The 15759-nt window shown below is 39.8% G+C and overlaps 1 protein-coding gene across 5 annotated transcripts in view; it reads right to left on the bottom strand.

The window, feature by feature from the left end:
- The window catches only part of FAM81A (family with sequence similarity 81 member A), a 53818-nt gene that overhangs the window by 15692 nt on the left and 22367 nt on the right, over positions 1 to 15759 (bottom strand). For all 5 annotated transcript variants that reach the window (XM_081292252.1, XM_081292248.1, XM_081292249.1 and 2 more), the window contains one exon: positions 5400 to 5518. In XM_081292252.1, the coding sequence (XP_081148378.1) occupies positions 5400 to 5518 (119 nt within the window). The remainder of the gene's footprint in view (positions 1 to 5399; positions 5519 to 15759) is intronic.

A 15759-nucleotide genomic window follows, 5' to 3' on the forward strand; every position in this document is an offset into this window, starting at 1 on the left:
TCTACTGACAACTGAAATAAAATTTTAAAAAAAAGAATATACAAAATATCCACACCTAGCCAGGTCCAGTGGTACATGCCTTTAATCCCATGATTTGGGAGGCTGAGGCAGGAGTATTGGAAGTTCAAGGCCAGACTCAGTAACATAGTGAGGCCCTAAGTGATAGTGAGACCCTGTCTCAAAAAGGGTTGGGAAATTAGCTCCATGGTAAAGTGCCCCTGGGTTCAATACATAGGACTAAAAAAACAAACAAACAACAACAACAACAAAAAGAAAACACCAAGCATCATCCTTAATGGTGAGAGACTGGATGCTTTCCTCTAAGATCAGGAACAACACAAGGATCTCTGCTCTCGCCACTCCTATTCCACATCCTACTGGGGGTTCTAGTGACAAAATTAGGCAAGAAAATGAAATAAGTGTCACTCAGGTTGGAAAGTAAGAGGTTAAACTGTATATGCAGATGCCATGAAAATCCCAATAATTCCACCAAAAATTATTAAAAGTAATAAATGAGTTCAGCAAGATTGCAGGATAAAAGACCAAAATACAAAAAAATCAATATTTATTGATATATAATATTTCTATATAGTAGTGATGAAATTGAAATTAAGAAAACAAAAATAAAATGCTTAGGAATAAGTTTAAAGAAGTATAAAAGTTATACTCTGAAAGCCATATTTTTGAAAGATATTAAAGATAAACTTAACAAATGGAGTGATACCCACATTAATAAATCTAAGACAATATTTATAGAATCATGATATTCTCCAAATTGATATACAGATTCAGCACAGGCCCTATCAAAATTCCAAGTTACCTTCTTTGCAGAAATTGATAAGCTGGTCCTAAATTTCATATGGAAATATAAGGGATTCTGAAGTGCTAAAAGAATCTTGAAAAAGAACAAAATTAGAGGACTCACATTCCTGGATTTCAAAACTTACCACAAAGCTGCAGTAATCAAGAAAGTGTGGTACTGGCGTAAGAACAGACTAACAGATTAATGGAACAGAATTGAGAGTCTATAAATTATCCTACATATCTATGGCCAAATGGTTTTCAGCTAGGATTACAAGCCAATGCAATTGGCGGGGGGGAACAGACTTTTCAATAAATGATTCTGAAATAACTAAATATCCACAAGCAAAAGAAAGTATTTGGAATCTTACCCCACACCATATATAAAAAGTTAAGTCAAAATAGATCAAAGACTCTAATCTAAGAGGTGAATCTAGAAAAAAATGTAATTACAAGTTTTCATGGCCTGGATTAGGCAATGGTTTCTAAAATATGAAACCAAAAATACAACCAAAGAAAAATAAATATATAAGTTGATATAATCAAGATTAATTTTTTGTGTGTGTTTCAAAGGACACAATCAAGAAAGTGATGTAATCCCAGCTACTCAGGCAGGAGGGCTGAAAGTTCAAGGGCAGCCTCAGCAAAGCAAGACATTGTCTCAAAAATAAAAAAGGGCTAGGGATGTAGCTCAGTGGTAGAACACACCTGGGTGGTTCAATCTCCAGTCCCCCCCAAAAAAGAAAAAGAAAGTGAGAAGATGACTCCATGACTCTTAGGAAAAAAAATGAAATCAGATATGATAAGGAAATTGTAGCTAGGATCTATAAACAACTCTTACAACTCAATAATAGAAAGACAATCCAACTCAAAAATGAGCATGCATACTGAAAAAAACATTTCTTCAAAGAAGATATACAAATGACCAATATACATATTAAATCATGTTCAACATCATTGGTCATTAGGGGAATGCAAATCAAAACCACCATGAGATACTACTCTAAACCCAACAGAATGTCTATAATCAAAAAGACAGATAGGTGTTAGGATGTGGAAAATCTGAACCTGCATACACTGCTGGTGCCAGTGTAAAATGGTGTAGCCACTTTGGAAAATGGTTTAGCTGTTCTGTTCCTTGAAAAGTTGCATATAGTTACCATGGTACTCAACAATTCCTCTTTAGGTGCATATCCAAGAGAAAAGAAACATAATCTCACACACAAAAAAATTGTACACAAATGTTCACAGCAGCATTCTTTATAACATCCAAAAAGTAGAAATAATCTAAACATCCAATTGATGAAAAGATAAGACATCTGGGCTGGGGATATGGCTCAGTGGTAGAACACTTGCCTGGCATGCATGAGGCCTGGGGTTTAATCCCTAACATGGCAAAAAAAAGGAATGAAGTGTTCATACATGCTACAATATGGATGAACCCTGAAAATATATGCTCAGACTAAGAAGGCAGTCTCACAGTACCACAAATGGTTCCATTCATGTGACATGTCCAGAAGAAACAGAAAATATTCAATGGTTGCCATGGACTAGGGGGTGAAACAGGAGGAATAGAGATTGGAGAGTAAAGATGGGGAATGAGTGTGGGGTTTCTTCTTGAATGATACAAATATTATAAAATAAATTATGATAGTTACAAAACTCTATAAATATACTAAAAACCATGCACCTGTAACCCTAGCTACTCAGGAGCATAAGGCAGGAGAATCACAAGTTTGTGGCCAGCCTGGGCAATGTAGCAAGACCTCCCGCCTTAAAAAACAAGAAAGAAAGAAAAAAAGAAATCTACTGAATCGTATATTTTAAATAGGTGATTTCTATGGTGTGTGAATTATATTTCACCAAAGCTCTTCATAAAGAGCAAGAGAGAAGAAAAAGAGAGAGAGAGAGAGGTCATCATGCATCTCTGCTGTGCCATTCCTGAGGGGCTGGCTCCTAGTATTATCCTACTCCAGTTCCCGCTAAGCACATAGGAAGAAACTCAGGCACCTGCCTCAGCATGCGGACATTTGTCCTGTAAAGCTCTCTGACCATGCCAACCAACCTCACAGAGGAAAATGGAAGAAGCCACTGAATCTTGGAAAAGTAAAAACAATGTACCAGATGATGGTCCAAATGTTCTAGTAGGATTGGAAATCTAAACTCCTGGAGCTCTGCTTTTAGGAGAAATGGGAAAATCTTGGACCAAGTCCTGTTTAGGATATGTTATGCTCACTGGGATAAATGTGTCCCTCACCTCTAATGAGAATTTACCTGTGCTCTTCTGACTTTAATTTAACAGGGAAAAATCAGGGTCTGTTTGCTATTCATGATATCACCAATGTACCATAAAACTACAAAATTAAATACTAACACTGCAGTCTAATCACTTAATATCACAGCCAGGTGTGGTGGTGCACACTTGTAATCCCAGCTACTCAAGAGGCTGAGGCAGGAGGATCATAAGCTCAAGGTTAGCCTGAGCAACTTAGCAAGACCCTGTTTCAAAATAAAATTTCAAAAGGGTTAGGGATGTAGCTCAGAGGTACAGCATCCCTGAGTTCAATCCCCAGTATGAAAAAAAAAAAGGAATATGACTTATAAATTTCATACCCCTTCAATACAATTACATAATAAATGAAAGAAAGTAAAAGCATTGCCAAAGAATTTTTATTTCTCATGAATTCATTTCAACAATCAAACTCTCATTAGCATTCCAAGGGAAAGACAAATATAGCCACAAAACAAAGCAAAAATATCTGGTGCTCATAACAAATGTTTTTGACAATTTTAGAAGTATTTTTGTTACAGGGAAGGAACAAGTTGGGTAGAGAAATTGATAGGAAACTGAAGAAAATGTAAGATTTCTAAAAGTATCTCAAAATGATTTTTCTACTTGGTGTTAGATCTAGTATTGTGAGGATAATTTCAATTTTCACTACTGCCCCTGAGGTGACAGCTACCATTCATTGCAAGCTCACTCCATCCCATGTTGTGCCTGAGGCCTCTTACATATATTGCTTCACTTAATCTTCAAGAACCTGCAACTAGAGGGGCTAGGAAGACCCTCAAGGTTCTCCTGAAGTCCCTATTCTGCCCTGTTGCTCTAAGGTTCTTCCAACTCCTTGCCATTCTGAGAGGTAGCACAGAACTAGGGCTTCTTTTAAGCCACTCAGCAAGTAAGGATTCAAGTGTTTTTAGTCTATAAACAGTGATTTTTCTAGATCATTCACTCATCCAAACAAACATTTGTTGAGTACCTACTGCTTTCCAGAGACTATCCCAGGAACTGGGCTACAGAAGTAAAAGACATGGAACCACACTCCAGGACGATGATTGCAGGAGTGAGCAGGAAACAGAGACTCAATGGAATGTGCATGTAAGGGGAGCCTGGTGGAGAGGCGGTGTCAGGAGAGACTCCCAGAGGAGTGCATCTGAGCAGAAGCTAAAGACCAACAAGAAGTCAGAAAAGGAAGAGGACAGGCAAGCTAGTACAAGGACAGCAAGGGCAAAGGGGCAGCAGGAGGGGCTCCAGGGTAGAGCTCGTGAAGAGGTCAGCAGGCTGTCCACCACCAAGGCCCATACTAAGGAAACAGGAGTTCATCCTGATGAGGATAGAAAGCCATAGGAAAGTGGTCAAGTAGTCCTTCATTCAATCCATGCAGCCCTCTGCTACTAAACTGATATTAAGCAAACCCAAACACACATACCCAGCATTCAAAGCCCTAAGTGTGGTTTCTACACAAATGCACTCCAATACTACCCCTCACTATTCCCAAGAGGCCCTGGATCCTGGGGGGGTCTCTATTCTTTCTTCCACCCCCCACTTACAGATCACCCTCATTGTCATCACAGGTTGACATTCACTCCAAAGCTCCTGTGTAGAAACACATCCATGTGCTTGGCTCTTAATAGCAGCAGAGGGCAGAAGAGGAGCATAAATAATTTGGAAAACTTCATCCCAGCTAGATAAAAATAATCCTAGACAGAGTCATGTGCAGTGCTTCTCAAACACTGGCATGCACGTGAATTCAAGGATCTTGTTAAAATGTAGATTCTAATTCAGTAGTTGTGGGGTGGACCCAAGATTGTACATTGCTAACAATGTCCCAGGTAATGCTGGTGCTGCTGGTTCATGGAGCACACATCAAGCAGAGAGAGCAGCACTTTTCACATTATCTTAGATGGATCTCTTTTTAAAATTTCAAGTCTATCAAAACTCAATGCTTTCAGAAAACAAAAACAAATTATAAGAAAAATAAAAAAATTTAAAAGGCATACAAAATGTAAGTCCCAACATACTAATTATGTTCATTTGGTTAAAATGAACATGTTACCTTACCAAATGCCACAGGTCAGTGGAGGGAGCTTTCTGCTCATTTCTTCCCATGAAGACCATGCTGATTTCAGAAACACAAGAAATCATGGCATGCTCACAACCAGGCTTGACTTGGATCACTAATTTTATGGGCAAAGCAAGGAGGGGATGTGAAAAGAAATGCAAGGAATTTGGGGCTTCACAAATATAATGCTCACTAAAACGGAGTTTATGAAACACAGCTTTTGATGAGCACAGACCCCAACATTTGAACACCTACCTTGCCACTCTTCCTCGGAGATCTCCCAAACCAGAGAGCTGACGCATCTCCAGGGTCTTTAAGGCAGAATTAGTTCCATAGCTAATGTTGTCCCTGGCACGGATCTGCTCCTGGAGTACCTGGAGTACACAGAGACCACTCAAGGTCATTTGCAAATTTATATGCAGCCACAAAAGTATTTTGTATTTTGGGGAAAAAAATAAAAATGTTTAACAACTTATTATTATTATTATTAATATATTTCACAAGAAGCTTCTTTTTAACAGTCACCTGATAGAAAGAAGTGGGTTAGGAGGAAATCAGGAGGCTTAGGAAGAAAGCAAGAGACCTTAGTGACCACTCTGGGTTAAGTCCCTTAATTCAGCAATAAGAACTAAATTCCTTTATATTATTTTTTTTAATAATGAAGGCATTTTAGGTATAATATTGCTGTGCCCAGAGGTCAAGTATGAAGTGGGTTTGTTTGGTTTTTTGTGTGTGTGGGTGTGTTTGTTGTGGTAGTTGTTTTCTTTTTTATTGTTTGAATTTCAATTTTGGATTCCTCTTTGACATAAGAATATCTAGATATCTAAGGATTACTTAGAATTAGAATTGCAGTCAACATAATGAGGCCCTATCTCAAAAAAGAAAACAAATTAGAATTGACATCTTTTTCAAGCAGTTATGTTTTGTGGTCATTTTTATCATTTAATTCTCATAATATTGGTTTATGATAAATATAGTATAATTTTGAAATATGTTAAGGCTTGCTTTGTAGCACAATTGATTTTTTTTAACGTTCCATAGACATGCAAGACTACATATTTACTCCTGGGCACGGTGGCCCATGCCTATAATCCCAGCGGCTTGGGAGGCTGAGGCAGGAGGATCATGAGTTCAAAGCCAGCCTCAGAAACTGCAAGGCACTAAGCAACTGAGACCCTGTCTCTAAATAAAATACAAAATAGGGCTGGGGATGTGGCTCAGTGGTTGAGTGCCCCTGAGTTCAATCCCTGGTACAAAAAAAAAAGTATATATTTACTACTTGAGGAATGTAAGGTTTGAATTTGTCTACTCTGAGTTTACTGATTTCATTATTCATTTCCCTTAGATCCTATTTACTTTTGTTTTTTTAATCTTATTTGTTTTTACCTCATTTTTTCATCTGTGAAAGAATAACTATGAATTCTCCCACTGTAAAATATATTCATCAAGTTCTCCGTTTAGCTGCCATTTTATTTGGTACACATGGATTTAGATAAAAGCATTTATTACCATCCTCTAATAACCTTCTTTAGTACCTTTAATACTAAGTTTCATCTTACCTGATATGACTATTGCTAGTATTTTTCAGAAACAATGAAGCAAACAGTAGCTTTGTGTTAACTGCTTGGTTTGATTGTATACCAGGCACTGTTCTAAGTACATCAGGCATGTTAACTGAATCCTCACAGAGTCCCAAGAAGAAGGTACTATCACTATCCCCATTTCACAGATGGGGAAATCTCTAGGCAACTTGCTTAAGTCCACACAGACACCAAGTGTCAGAGCTGGGATTCAAACCCAGGGAGTCTGGCTCCATAGTATACTCTCAACCATGACACCACATTGCTTTGGTTGTCTGCATTTTCATCTCACTGTATGTATTCAATGTATGTCACTGTGTTGTTCTTTATCTTTTTCCTTATTTATTCCTTATTTTTATCTTTTTAATATTTTTAGATTAATATTGTGTCTATTGTAATTGTGTCTTTTGTTTATTTATTTTTTTTTATGTGGTGCTAGGGATCAAACCCAGTGCCCCATGCGTGCTAGGCAAGCGCTCTACCACTGAGCCACAACCCCAGCCCCATCCTTTTCCTTATCTAAACTGATTTAATCAGGTTACATCCACGCTTTCATCTTGCCTATTAATCGGGGAATGTTCCAGACATAGCCATTCCATGAGTAGTTACTTTCCATTCCCCATGTTCACACTACATGCACGTCTATTTTGGGCTCTGCTCTTGCATGGCTGTCCTGATATGGACACTCAGCACATCTGCATGGCTACCTCCTTCGCTCTTCAAACCCAGATGTCTTATTTGGAAAAAAATTTACTTTGTTTCCCTTCTGCCCTTTCCCCTACTCCCAATAGGCTTTGCTAAAATATCTTGATACTTTGGATTGGGCTATCATTAGAATTTTGCTTGCAGAATCTCTCTAAAATTTTTATTTTTTTAATGCTTTCTTTACATAGTCCTAGGCATTTATCAATATATATTTGCCTGAAATTATATGGATCTTTTTTAAGGATCATAGATCATCTTTGTGTTTTTCCTCTGCCCTACCTCAGGTTCTCTGCTCATGTGTACTATACTTGGTGTATTTGATTGGAGTCCTTTCTCTGACATTTTCATCAGATCAGGCACCTGAGGAAAGACTCTTGATCCCAGCCATATGGATTACCATCCTTCCCCACCCTGAAGGTGGGTGATCTGCGGATGGGTTACAGAACTCTTGGGCCTTTCTGCTGGGTGACCTTTGAGGGTTCCAGAGTGTCCAGTGTTTCTTTCTCTGTAAGTATCTTGGCTTCTGGTACCTAGAAGTAGGTACTTCATCATTGGAGTTCAGAAATTTTACCAGAATGTACCTGATTCCTGATTGTGGGACTTTTTTTTTCTTTTTTCTTAAATTCAATTCTACTTGGACCTCAGTGAACATTTCAATCTACAGTCTCTGATTTTTCTTTAACTTGGGTAAAATTTCTTCTCCTATGGAACTAATACTTCTTCTCCATCTGTTTATTTTCTCCTTTTGGAACCCTTGTCATTCACATTCTGGATGTCCTACATCTGTCCACCAACGCCTCTCTCTTTCTCTCCTGGTTCCTCCCTCTTTACATTTGGCTCTGATGTCTCATGGAATTCTTCTACTTTGTCTTGTTTGACAACTAATTGCTTCCCATTCATCTGCTCATTTTAAAAAATTTGAGTTTAAGGAACAAATTTTATGTTGCACTAGGGTCTCCTAAATGGGTGAATTGTTTTTTATTCATAGTCCATCTGCTTCCAATGTTTTAGGGGCTGTTCTTACTCTTCCGTCCTCTGGCTGCTGGGCCCCTTGAGTGTGATATGACCTTCCTTTCTCTGCTCATTGGAGTGCTTTAAGTAGGTGCTCCTGAGTGTAGGAGGAGCTTTGGGCTGGAAGTGCAGCCTGGAAAGGCACAGGGCAAGTGTTGAGAGCCACAGCCGAAGGGGCCCCAGCAAACTTCCAGCTGCCAGCAAACTTTCAGACTGCCAGCTGATGATTGGCTCACAGCAGCCCCAGCAAAATCTAGCTGATGGGCTCCTCTGTGGTGATGCTCATTGGAGATGCTCTTTGAGCTGTTTCCCCGTCCTTTCAGTCTGCCAGCTGATGATTGGCTCACAGCGGCCCCAGCAACATCTAGCTGATTGGCTCCTCTGTGGTGGTGCTCATTGGGCTGTTTCCCTGCCCTTTCAGACCACGGAGCTGCTCATTGGGGGACTTTTTTGGCTCCGCCCACACGACCCAGCCAATCGGCCTCAAGAGCAGGAGGACTGTGGGAGGGTGAGAGGCGTGTGTTAGGTGAGAGGCTTGGGGGAGAGAGGCTTGTGGGAAGCCGGTGGTGGCAGTTGGGCTCTGAGGGTTTTTCCTGAGGAGCTGTTTTGTTTGGTGTGTGTGGTTCTAAAAATAAAGTTTGTTTCTTTTGACAAGTGGCTCCTGAATTGTGCCCAGCCAGACTGCGGCAGGCAAGGCTCTAAGTAAGGCATAGGAGGAAGGCTCTCTGCATCCTGCCCCAGTCAGGAGGCACTGGGGACACAGCCTACCTCCACAGGCCTTCCAGGTCTCCAAGGGCAGGAGACTGGCTTAAGTACATAGAGTGAGGCCATGAGGTGGACCCTCTCCTCCATGGACTCCTGGCTATGGGTTCTAGATCCTGGATCCATGGCTCTCCCAAGCTAGGTCTCTGCAAGGGTCCCCAGGGTCTCCAGCCTGTTTAGCACAGCCATTTTTAGGAAGGTGGCACTAGGATGGAGAAGTAGGCACTAACCCACCACCTCCCCTCACCCTTCTGTACCAACATAAGGATTTTCCTAAGGATATAGTCCAGGGTATCCACATGCTGCTGTTTATTTCTAGAAATTTGATTATTTCTGATATACTGACAAATTTGTGGTGCCGCTGCAAATGAATAGGGAAACCCAATTCAAGACGATGCAATTACGCTTACAGAAATCATTTTTGTGCACCTTTTCTCAACTCTTTTATCTTTTCTCTCTCTTTGTCATAATGTACACACAGAAAAGTGTATTTAATGTACATTTTTAGATTTTCAAACTTCCTAGCAAAAAGCAGAAATTAGGAATGAGAGTGTTCTGTTTTCCTTATTGGAAATCTGATAGGGTCATTTTGGAAGGAGTGACAATGAGGATAAAGAAATGTTTCACTGAAAGGAATCTGTAATTGTCAGATCCATCTGTTATTTCTGTAGTTTCCAACTTTTTTTCTGAATGAATTTGCTCTATGAAGAAGAATGCAAACTAGTTACAATCACCTGTGAATGACAAAACATTAGTCATCTGAACATATTCCTGCAAGAACACTTCAGATCTGACTAATCAGGTCCTGGCACTCTCCCACTGAATGGAAGGCTGGTGAGCATTTTCTCTTTCTTAATGGGAAGTAACACCTATTAGTTACAGTTAATAGAAACTAATACTTACGCTTTCTGTGTGGAATGTTTCAAACCTTTATTATAAAGCATAAGACTAGTCGTTCTCAAAGGTCTTTGGGATGTATAAGTATCACTCAGGTGGCTTATTCCACATGCAAAGTCCCAGGCTCCATCCCCCAGAAAACCAGAGTTAAGGAATGGACCCAGGAGTGTGGCTGTTCAGCATCATGAACCTGCTCCTGGAGATAGTAACATCGCATTAGACATCATAGAAACAGCAAAGGCTATAGCCGGTCGTACTTCATTTGGGTTGATTTTCAATCAGTAAGCAAAGAAAATGGAAAGTGATTTCATAAAAGAGAAGCTAAAAATAATTAAACAACATATTTTTTTAAAGATTCAACCTTTCTAGTAAGCAAAGAGTCAGGAAATAAGATCACACCATTATCATGTACCACTCTGGGGCAGGATGTAGATGGTGGAGGCGGCTGTACATGTGTGGGAGTAGGGGCTAGATGGGAACTCTCTGTACTTTCCGCTCAGTTCTTGCAAACCTAAAACTGCTCAAAAAAGATCAAGTCTACTTTTTATTTTTATTTATTTTTTTGTTTTATATACTTATTTTAAATAAGTGAGTTGGGAAACAAACCCAGGGCTTTGTGCATACAAAGTATGTGCTGTTACTCAGCTACATCCCCAACCCAAAGTGTATTTTTTTAAAAAATCAAAATATCATATCGTCTTTATTGGTTGAAGAAGCATATATTTTTAGGTCAGGCAGTGGTGCATGTCTGTAATCCCAGGGATTTGGAGAGGCTGAGGCCGGAAAATCACAAGTTCCAGGCCAACCTGGGGAACTTAGTGAGGCCCTGTCTCAAATAAAAAACAAAAGGGGCTGATGACATAGATTAGTGGTAGAACATACTGGGTTCAATTTCCAGGAGAGAGAGAGAGAGAGAGAGAGAGAGAGAGAGAGAGAAGCAGTAGCAAGTAGTTTTAACTTATAATACTAAAAAAGTATATCAAAAATCAAAAAGGCACAGTTGGCCCTTCCTGAAACAACTTTTCTGAAGAGTGATACAGCAAAATACATTCAAAATGTTCATGACTTTGACTCTGGTTCTGATTCATGACTCTGGTTCTTAGAATTAATATTAAAGGAAATATTAAGAAAAATAAAAATGTTTTCATAGTGTGACACACATGAAGTCTTTCACGAGGAGTGTCATTATACAAGCACTAGGAGGTTCATAGAGGGGTTTTTTTTTTAAAACAAAGCAAAATGTGTATAATCTAATATTAATCAAAAAGAAAGGGCACAAAATAACCACAGCATGATTCCAGCTATGCGCTGAAATCCTCATAAAGTACTAGAATGTTCAAGTTTTGCTGATTTCTAGTGGGATTATGGGTGATCCCTTTTTTGTGTATTTCCCACAATGGACATACATTACTTTATAACCAGTATAAAAGAATGCATTTTGTTTAATGCTTAGAAATAAGAAAAAAGACCATTTATCTTTCAGAATTCTTATGCAGGTGAATAAGGTATTGTATTAGAAGTACTTTGAAAAACACAGAAAAGAATTCTATCTGAACTTAACACAGTATGCATATTACTGAAAAGCTACATGAAAACAGAAGGCACTGCAGAGCTTACTACTTAACAGAATTTGAGAATGAAGCCTTAGAAAAATAATCCCTCTGTAAAATTAGTAATGTGCCCTAATTTGTCATTTTGGAGAAATTTATCATCATGATGCATTTACTTTAAAAAGGTTATCCTTAAGTAAATCATCAATTCTCCATTACTGTCAGTTCAAGAAATTTTTTGTCTGCCTACTACATTCAGAGCACCAGGCATAATTTCAGGGAGCTCATTTGTAGCAGAAAAGCCTACAGGATGGGTGAGTTCACAACCAAGTCCATCCAGTAAACATGAGTCGCACACACACAGAGAAGAGGCCAGGCACCTTGGAAGAGGGACCTTCTGCTGTTTTTTTTGTTTTGTTTTGTTTTGTTTTGTTTTTAAGTTATGGCCTATCATTACAGAACCTCCCTTCCCAAAGACAGCATGGAACAGGACTCCTGTGTCAGGCTCTATAAGGCTGTCTATACAGAGGTGTTGACAACCCATGCCCTGGGATCTCCAAGTCATTAGCCAGGCTGGCGCTGCCTAGGAACAACCAAAAAAGAAAGAGCTCTCCATATTTCTCCTTCTCCAGCTCTTCCTAGATTGATAAGGATTTGGAAATAAAAGTATAACTCCAACATCACTAGAGAAAGACCCAACTGCTCAGGGAAGAGCCTTGCAAAGTAGGACCTCCCTCCGTGGCTCCTCATCTCCACACTAAGGCTTGCAACTCCCCAGAATTCCAGCCTCTGTACCAAATGGCCTTCTTGGTATTCATTTCCACTTGGGTATTAAGTGGGCCCCTAAAAGATGCCAAGTCCCAAATAGACTCCAACATGCAGGAAGTCCTGCCATTTCTACCTCCAAAATAAGTCCAGAATCCACCCACTTCTCTCCACATCTACAGTGACTCTCCTAATTCAAGCTGCCATCACATGTTCCTTGAACTTCTGCAGGAGACACAACCCAACTCCCTGCTTCTGTTCTTGCTCCCAGACGACCCCTTCATCTCACAGTAGTCAGAGTGCTCCTTCCTGAAACATTAATCAGTCTGTAAGTCCCACAAGGGCAAGGGCTTTTATCTGTTTTGTTTACTAGTGTATTGCCAGCACCATGTGTGTGAGTGAATTATTTAAAGTCCTTGGCTTAAAACTAAATAATAAAGCCAGGCACAGTGGTGTGTGCCTGTAATCCCAGCTACTTGGAATGCTGAAGCAGAAGAATTGGGGTTTCAAAGTCAGCCTGGGCAACTTAAAAGACCCCCATCTAGAAAGAAGGAAAGAAGGAAACTTAACATCTTCCCACATCCAAACCCTAAACTTCTTATTAAGAGCCTTCAAGCCTTCTGACTGGCCCTTTCCCTCCACTCACGGTACTCAGGTCCCTTGGTCCTCTCTGCTCAAACACAGCAAGTTCTTCCCTGCCTATAGCCTTCTTTCTCTCTGAAATGATCTCCCCATTGTCTCTTCCACCTTTGCTGGCCTGACCCCTTTGCCATTCCAGTCTCAGTTCATGTCACCTTACCATCCTTCCGTCCTTTCTAAACAGCCCACAATTACCCACCATTATATTATCTTATCAGACCATTGACATGGGCTGATGTTACCTTGGTTCCTCAGTTTTTACTCCCTGTACACACACTAGAATGTGGAGTAGGGCTAAGGGCAAGGACCTTGCATGCTTGGGTAAGTACGTAGTACCTGTCACCTTTAACAGTGCCTGGCTCACCCTGGGTAACTGAGAAGTTTAGCAATTAATTTAATCCCATGATATAGAATCTGGCCTTTCAAGTTGAAGGCTCAGAGACTATCTCTAGCTTGTACCAGAGGTGACCACACACCCTCAAAGATGAACTCGGACAAGCTAAGATGTACTAGAGATGAGGCAGATACCAAATACCAACTTAATTACACTGGAAAATTTCCATCACCAGAATTGAATGAATATTCAAAGTCCACTCAATTCATTGTCTTCTTTCTCTTGACTCAAGTCAAATCTAGTGAGTAGAGTTAAAATGAATTTGGATAATAATCAAAATCACCAAAATCCCTCTGCTGAATACAGGGGCCAGATCTCAGCAGCATGCTTTCCAAATAGCCTTTCTAGATTCCAGATTTAGGTACAATACATGAAATTCAGTAGTCAAAATTTCCTCCTCACTAGCAGTGCTGGGTATACATTGAGCCAAGCTCCTCTGCGGTCCAACTGCACAGTAGCATCATTTTTAGACCTCTACCTTGACATGTTAATGACATCCCACACTGCACTCATCACATGAGCTCAGAAAACTCTTCAGTAGTTCATTTGCAAATTGTTAAACTGCCAAACTTTACATGACCTGTTCAGTTAGAGGAGGGCTTGGTATAGTTTTCCAAAACCCCACTAGGTCAAAGCCAGAAAGCCAAGCCAGCAGGACACCATGAGGTCTGAGCACATGAAAACCAGGAGTAGGTCTCCAGATTCTAACCACAAGGCCCCACTGCCTGGTTCCCCAAAGGCCAAAGACACAACTAAACCTCTAAGGGGACACAAGGGGATACAAACTACTTCCCAAGCCGTCAAGTTGGCACAGAAGGGAAAGCTTATCACCCAAAAAGGGACTATAGACTACTTATCAGAACTTGGCTTCTGGGGATGATGGTGCTTAAACCAAAGACAGTATAGATAATCCAGACATGTATAATTCATAGTGACTACATTACCTCTTCTAAATTTATAATGACAATGATAATTTGTGGAAAGTCTTGGGGGAATAAATAATTGATGACATACAATTATGTACAAGGCAAAATGCTAGTGGAGATCATGGGTGGGGATGTATTAAAACAATAGAGTCTTCCACCCAGCACTTATTAAGCACCTACTATGATCTAGTGTACAAGAGTCATCTGTTTTCACATTGGAATCTGCACTTGGAATATGGGCAATAATTATGGGGTTCTAGAAGGGCAAAAGACCCTGGAGCCTTTAATTGTGAAACACTGATTGAGCTCTTACTGTGTGTTGAACACCATGGTACACACTAAAAATAGAAAAATTAAGACTCTGTTCTAGCTCTTGAAGATCATGCAGGCTAGTGGTTTGACAACATATTTTACTCTTTTTCTAGTGTACAACTGTATTCAGAGCCATGTGATAGAAAAATCTTAAAGGCTTATCTAGGTACATTTACCCAGTTGCAGATTTAATATCTCTCAATTTGATCAGCCCTGTCAAAGAGCCTAGAGTGAGCTCTGTATATTAAGAATGGTTTTTACTTTAATTTTGTATTGCAAAATCACCTGCAGGATGATTCTTAGAAAACAATTGCCCAGTATAATTTTACTGAGAGAACTGAAAAACAAGTAGAAGCCAGTAATAAAAACAACAAAATGCCAGGCAATTTTCAGAAGAAATTCAGAATCTATAGATTAAAAAAGACACTTTTCACATCACTGAAATATAATTTAAAGCTGGTCATGGTGACACATGCCTGTGATTCCAGCTACTCAAGAGGCTGAGTCAGTGGGATTGCAAGTTCAAGGGCAGACTGGGCAACTCTATGAAACACTATTTCAAAATAAAGCATAAAAAGGGCTGGGAATGTGGTTCAGTGTAGAACCCCTGGGTTCAATTCCCAGTACCCTCGCCCCATCCAAACACACAAAAGAATGAAATACAGTTGGAATATTGTCACATTTATAGTTTTAAAAATTCAACTATCATCTTTTGTATAATACCCACCCTCCCAATTTTTATACTACTTATATATAAGGACTTCTTAAAATTTTTACCCTATATTACAGTTATGGACTATGATTATGGATACAATTTGTATCCCCCAAAATGCATATATTGAAATCCCCACTACTGCAATGGTATTAGGAGGTGGGATTTGGGAGACTTTGGGGAGTACTTAGGTAATAAGGGTGGAGCCCTCATGTGTGGGATTAGTGCCCTTAAAAAAGGAGACCCAAAATCTTGCTTCTGCTCTTGCTCTCTGCCCCATGAGGACACAAGAAAAGAGCCGCCCACAAACCAGGAAACAGGGTCTCAGATCTTTGGCTTCCCAGTCTCTAAAACTGCAGGAG

The sequence above is a fragment of the Spermophilus citellus genome, assembly GCF_964194105.1.
Source record: "Spermophilus citellus genome assembly, chromosome: 4".
NCBI lineage: Eukaryota > Metazoa > Chordata > Mammalia > Rodentia > Sciuridae > Spermophilus > Spermophilus citellus.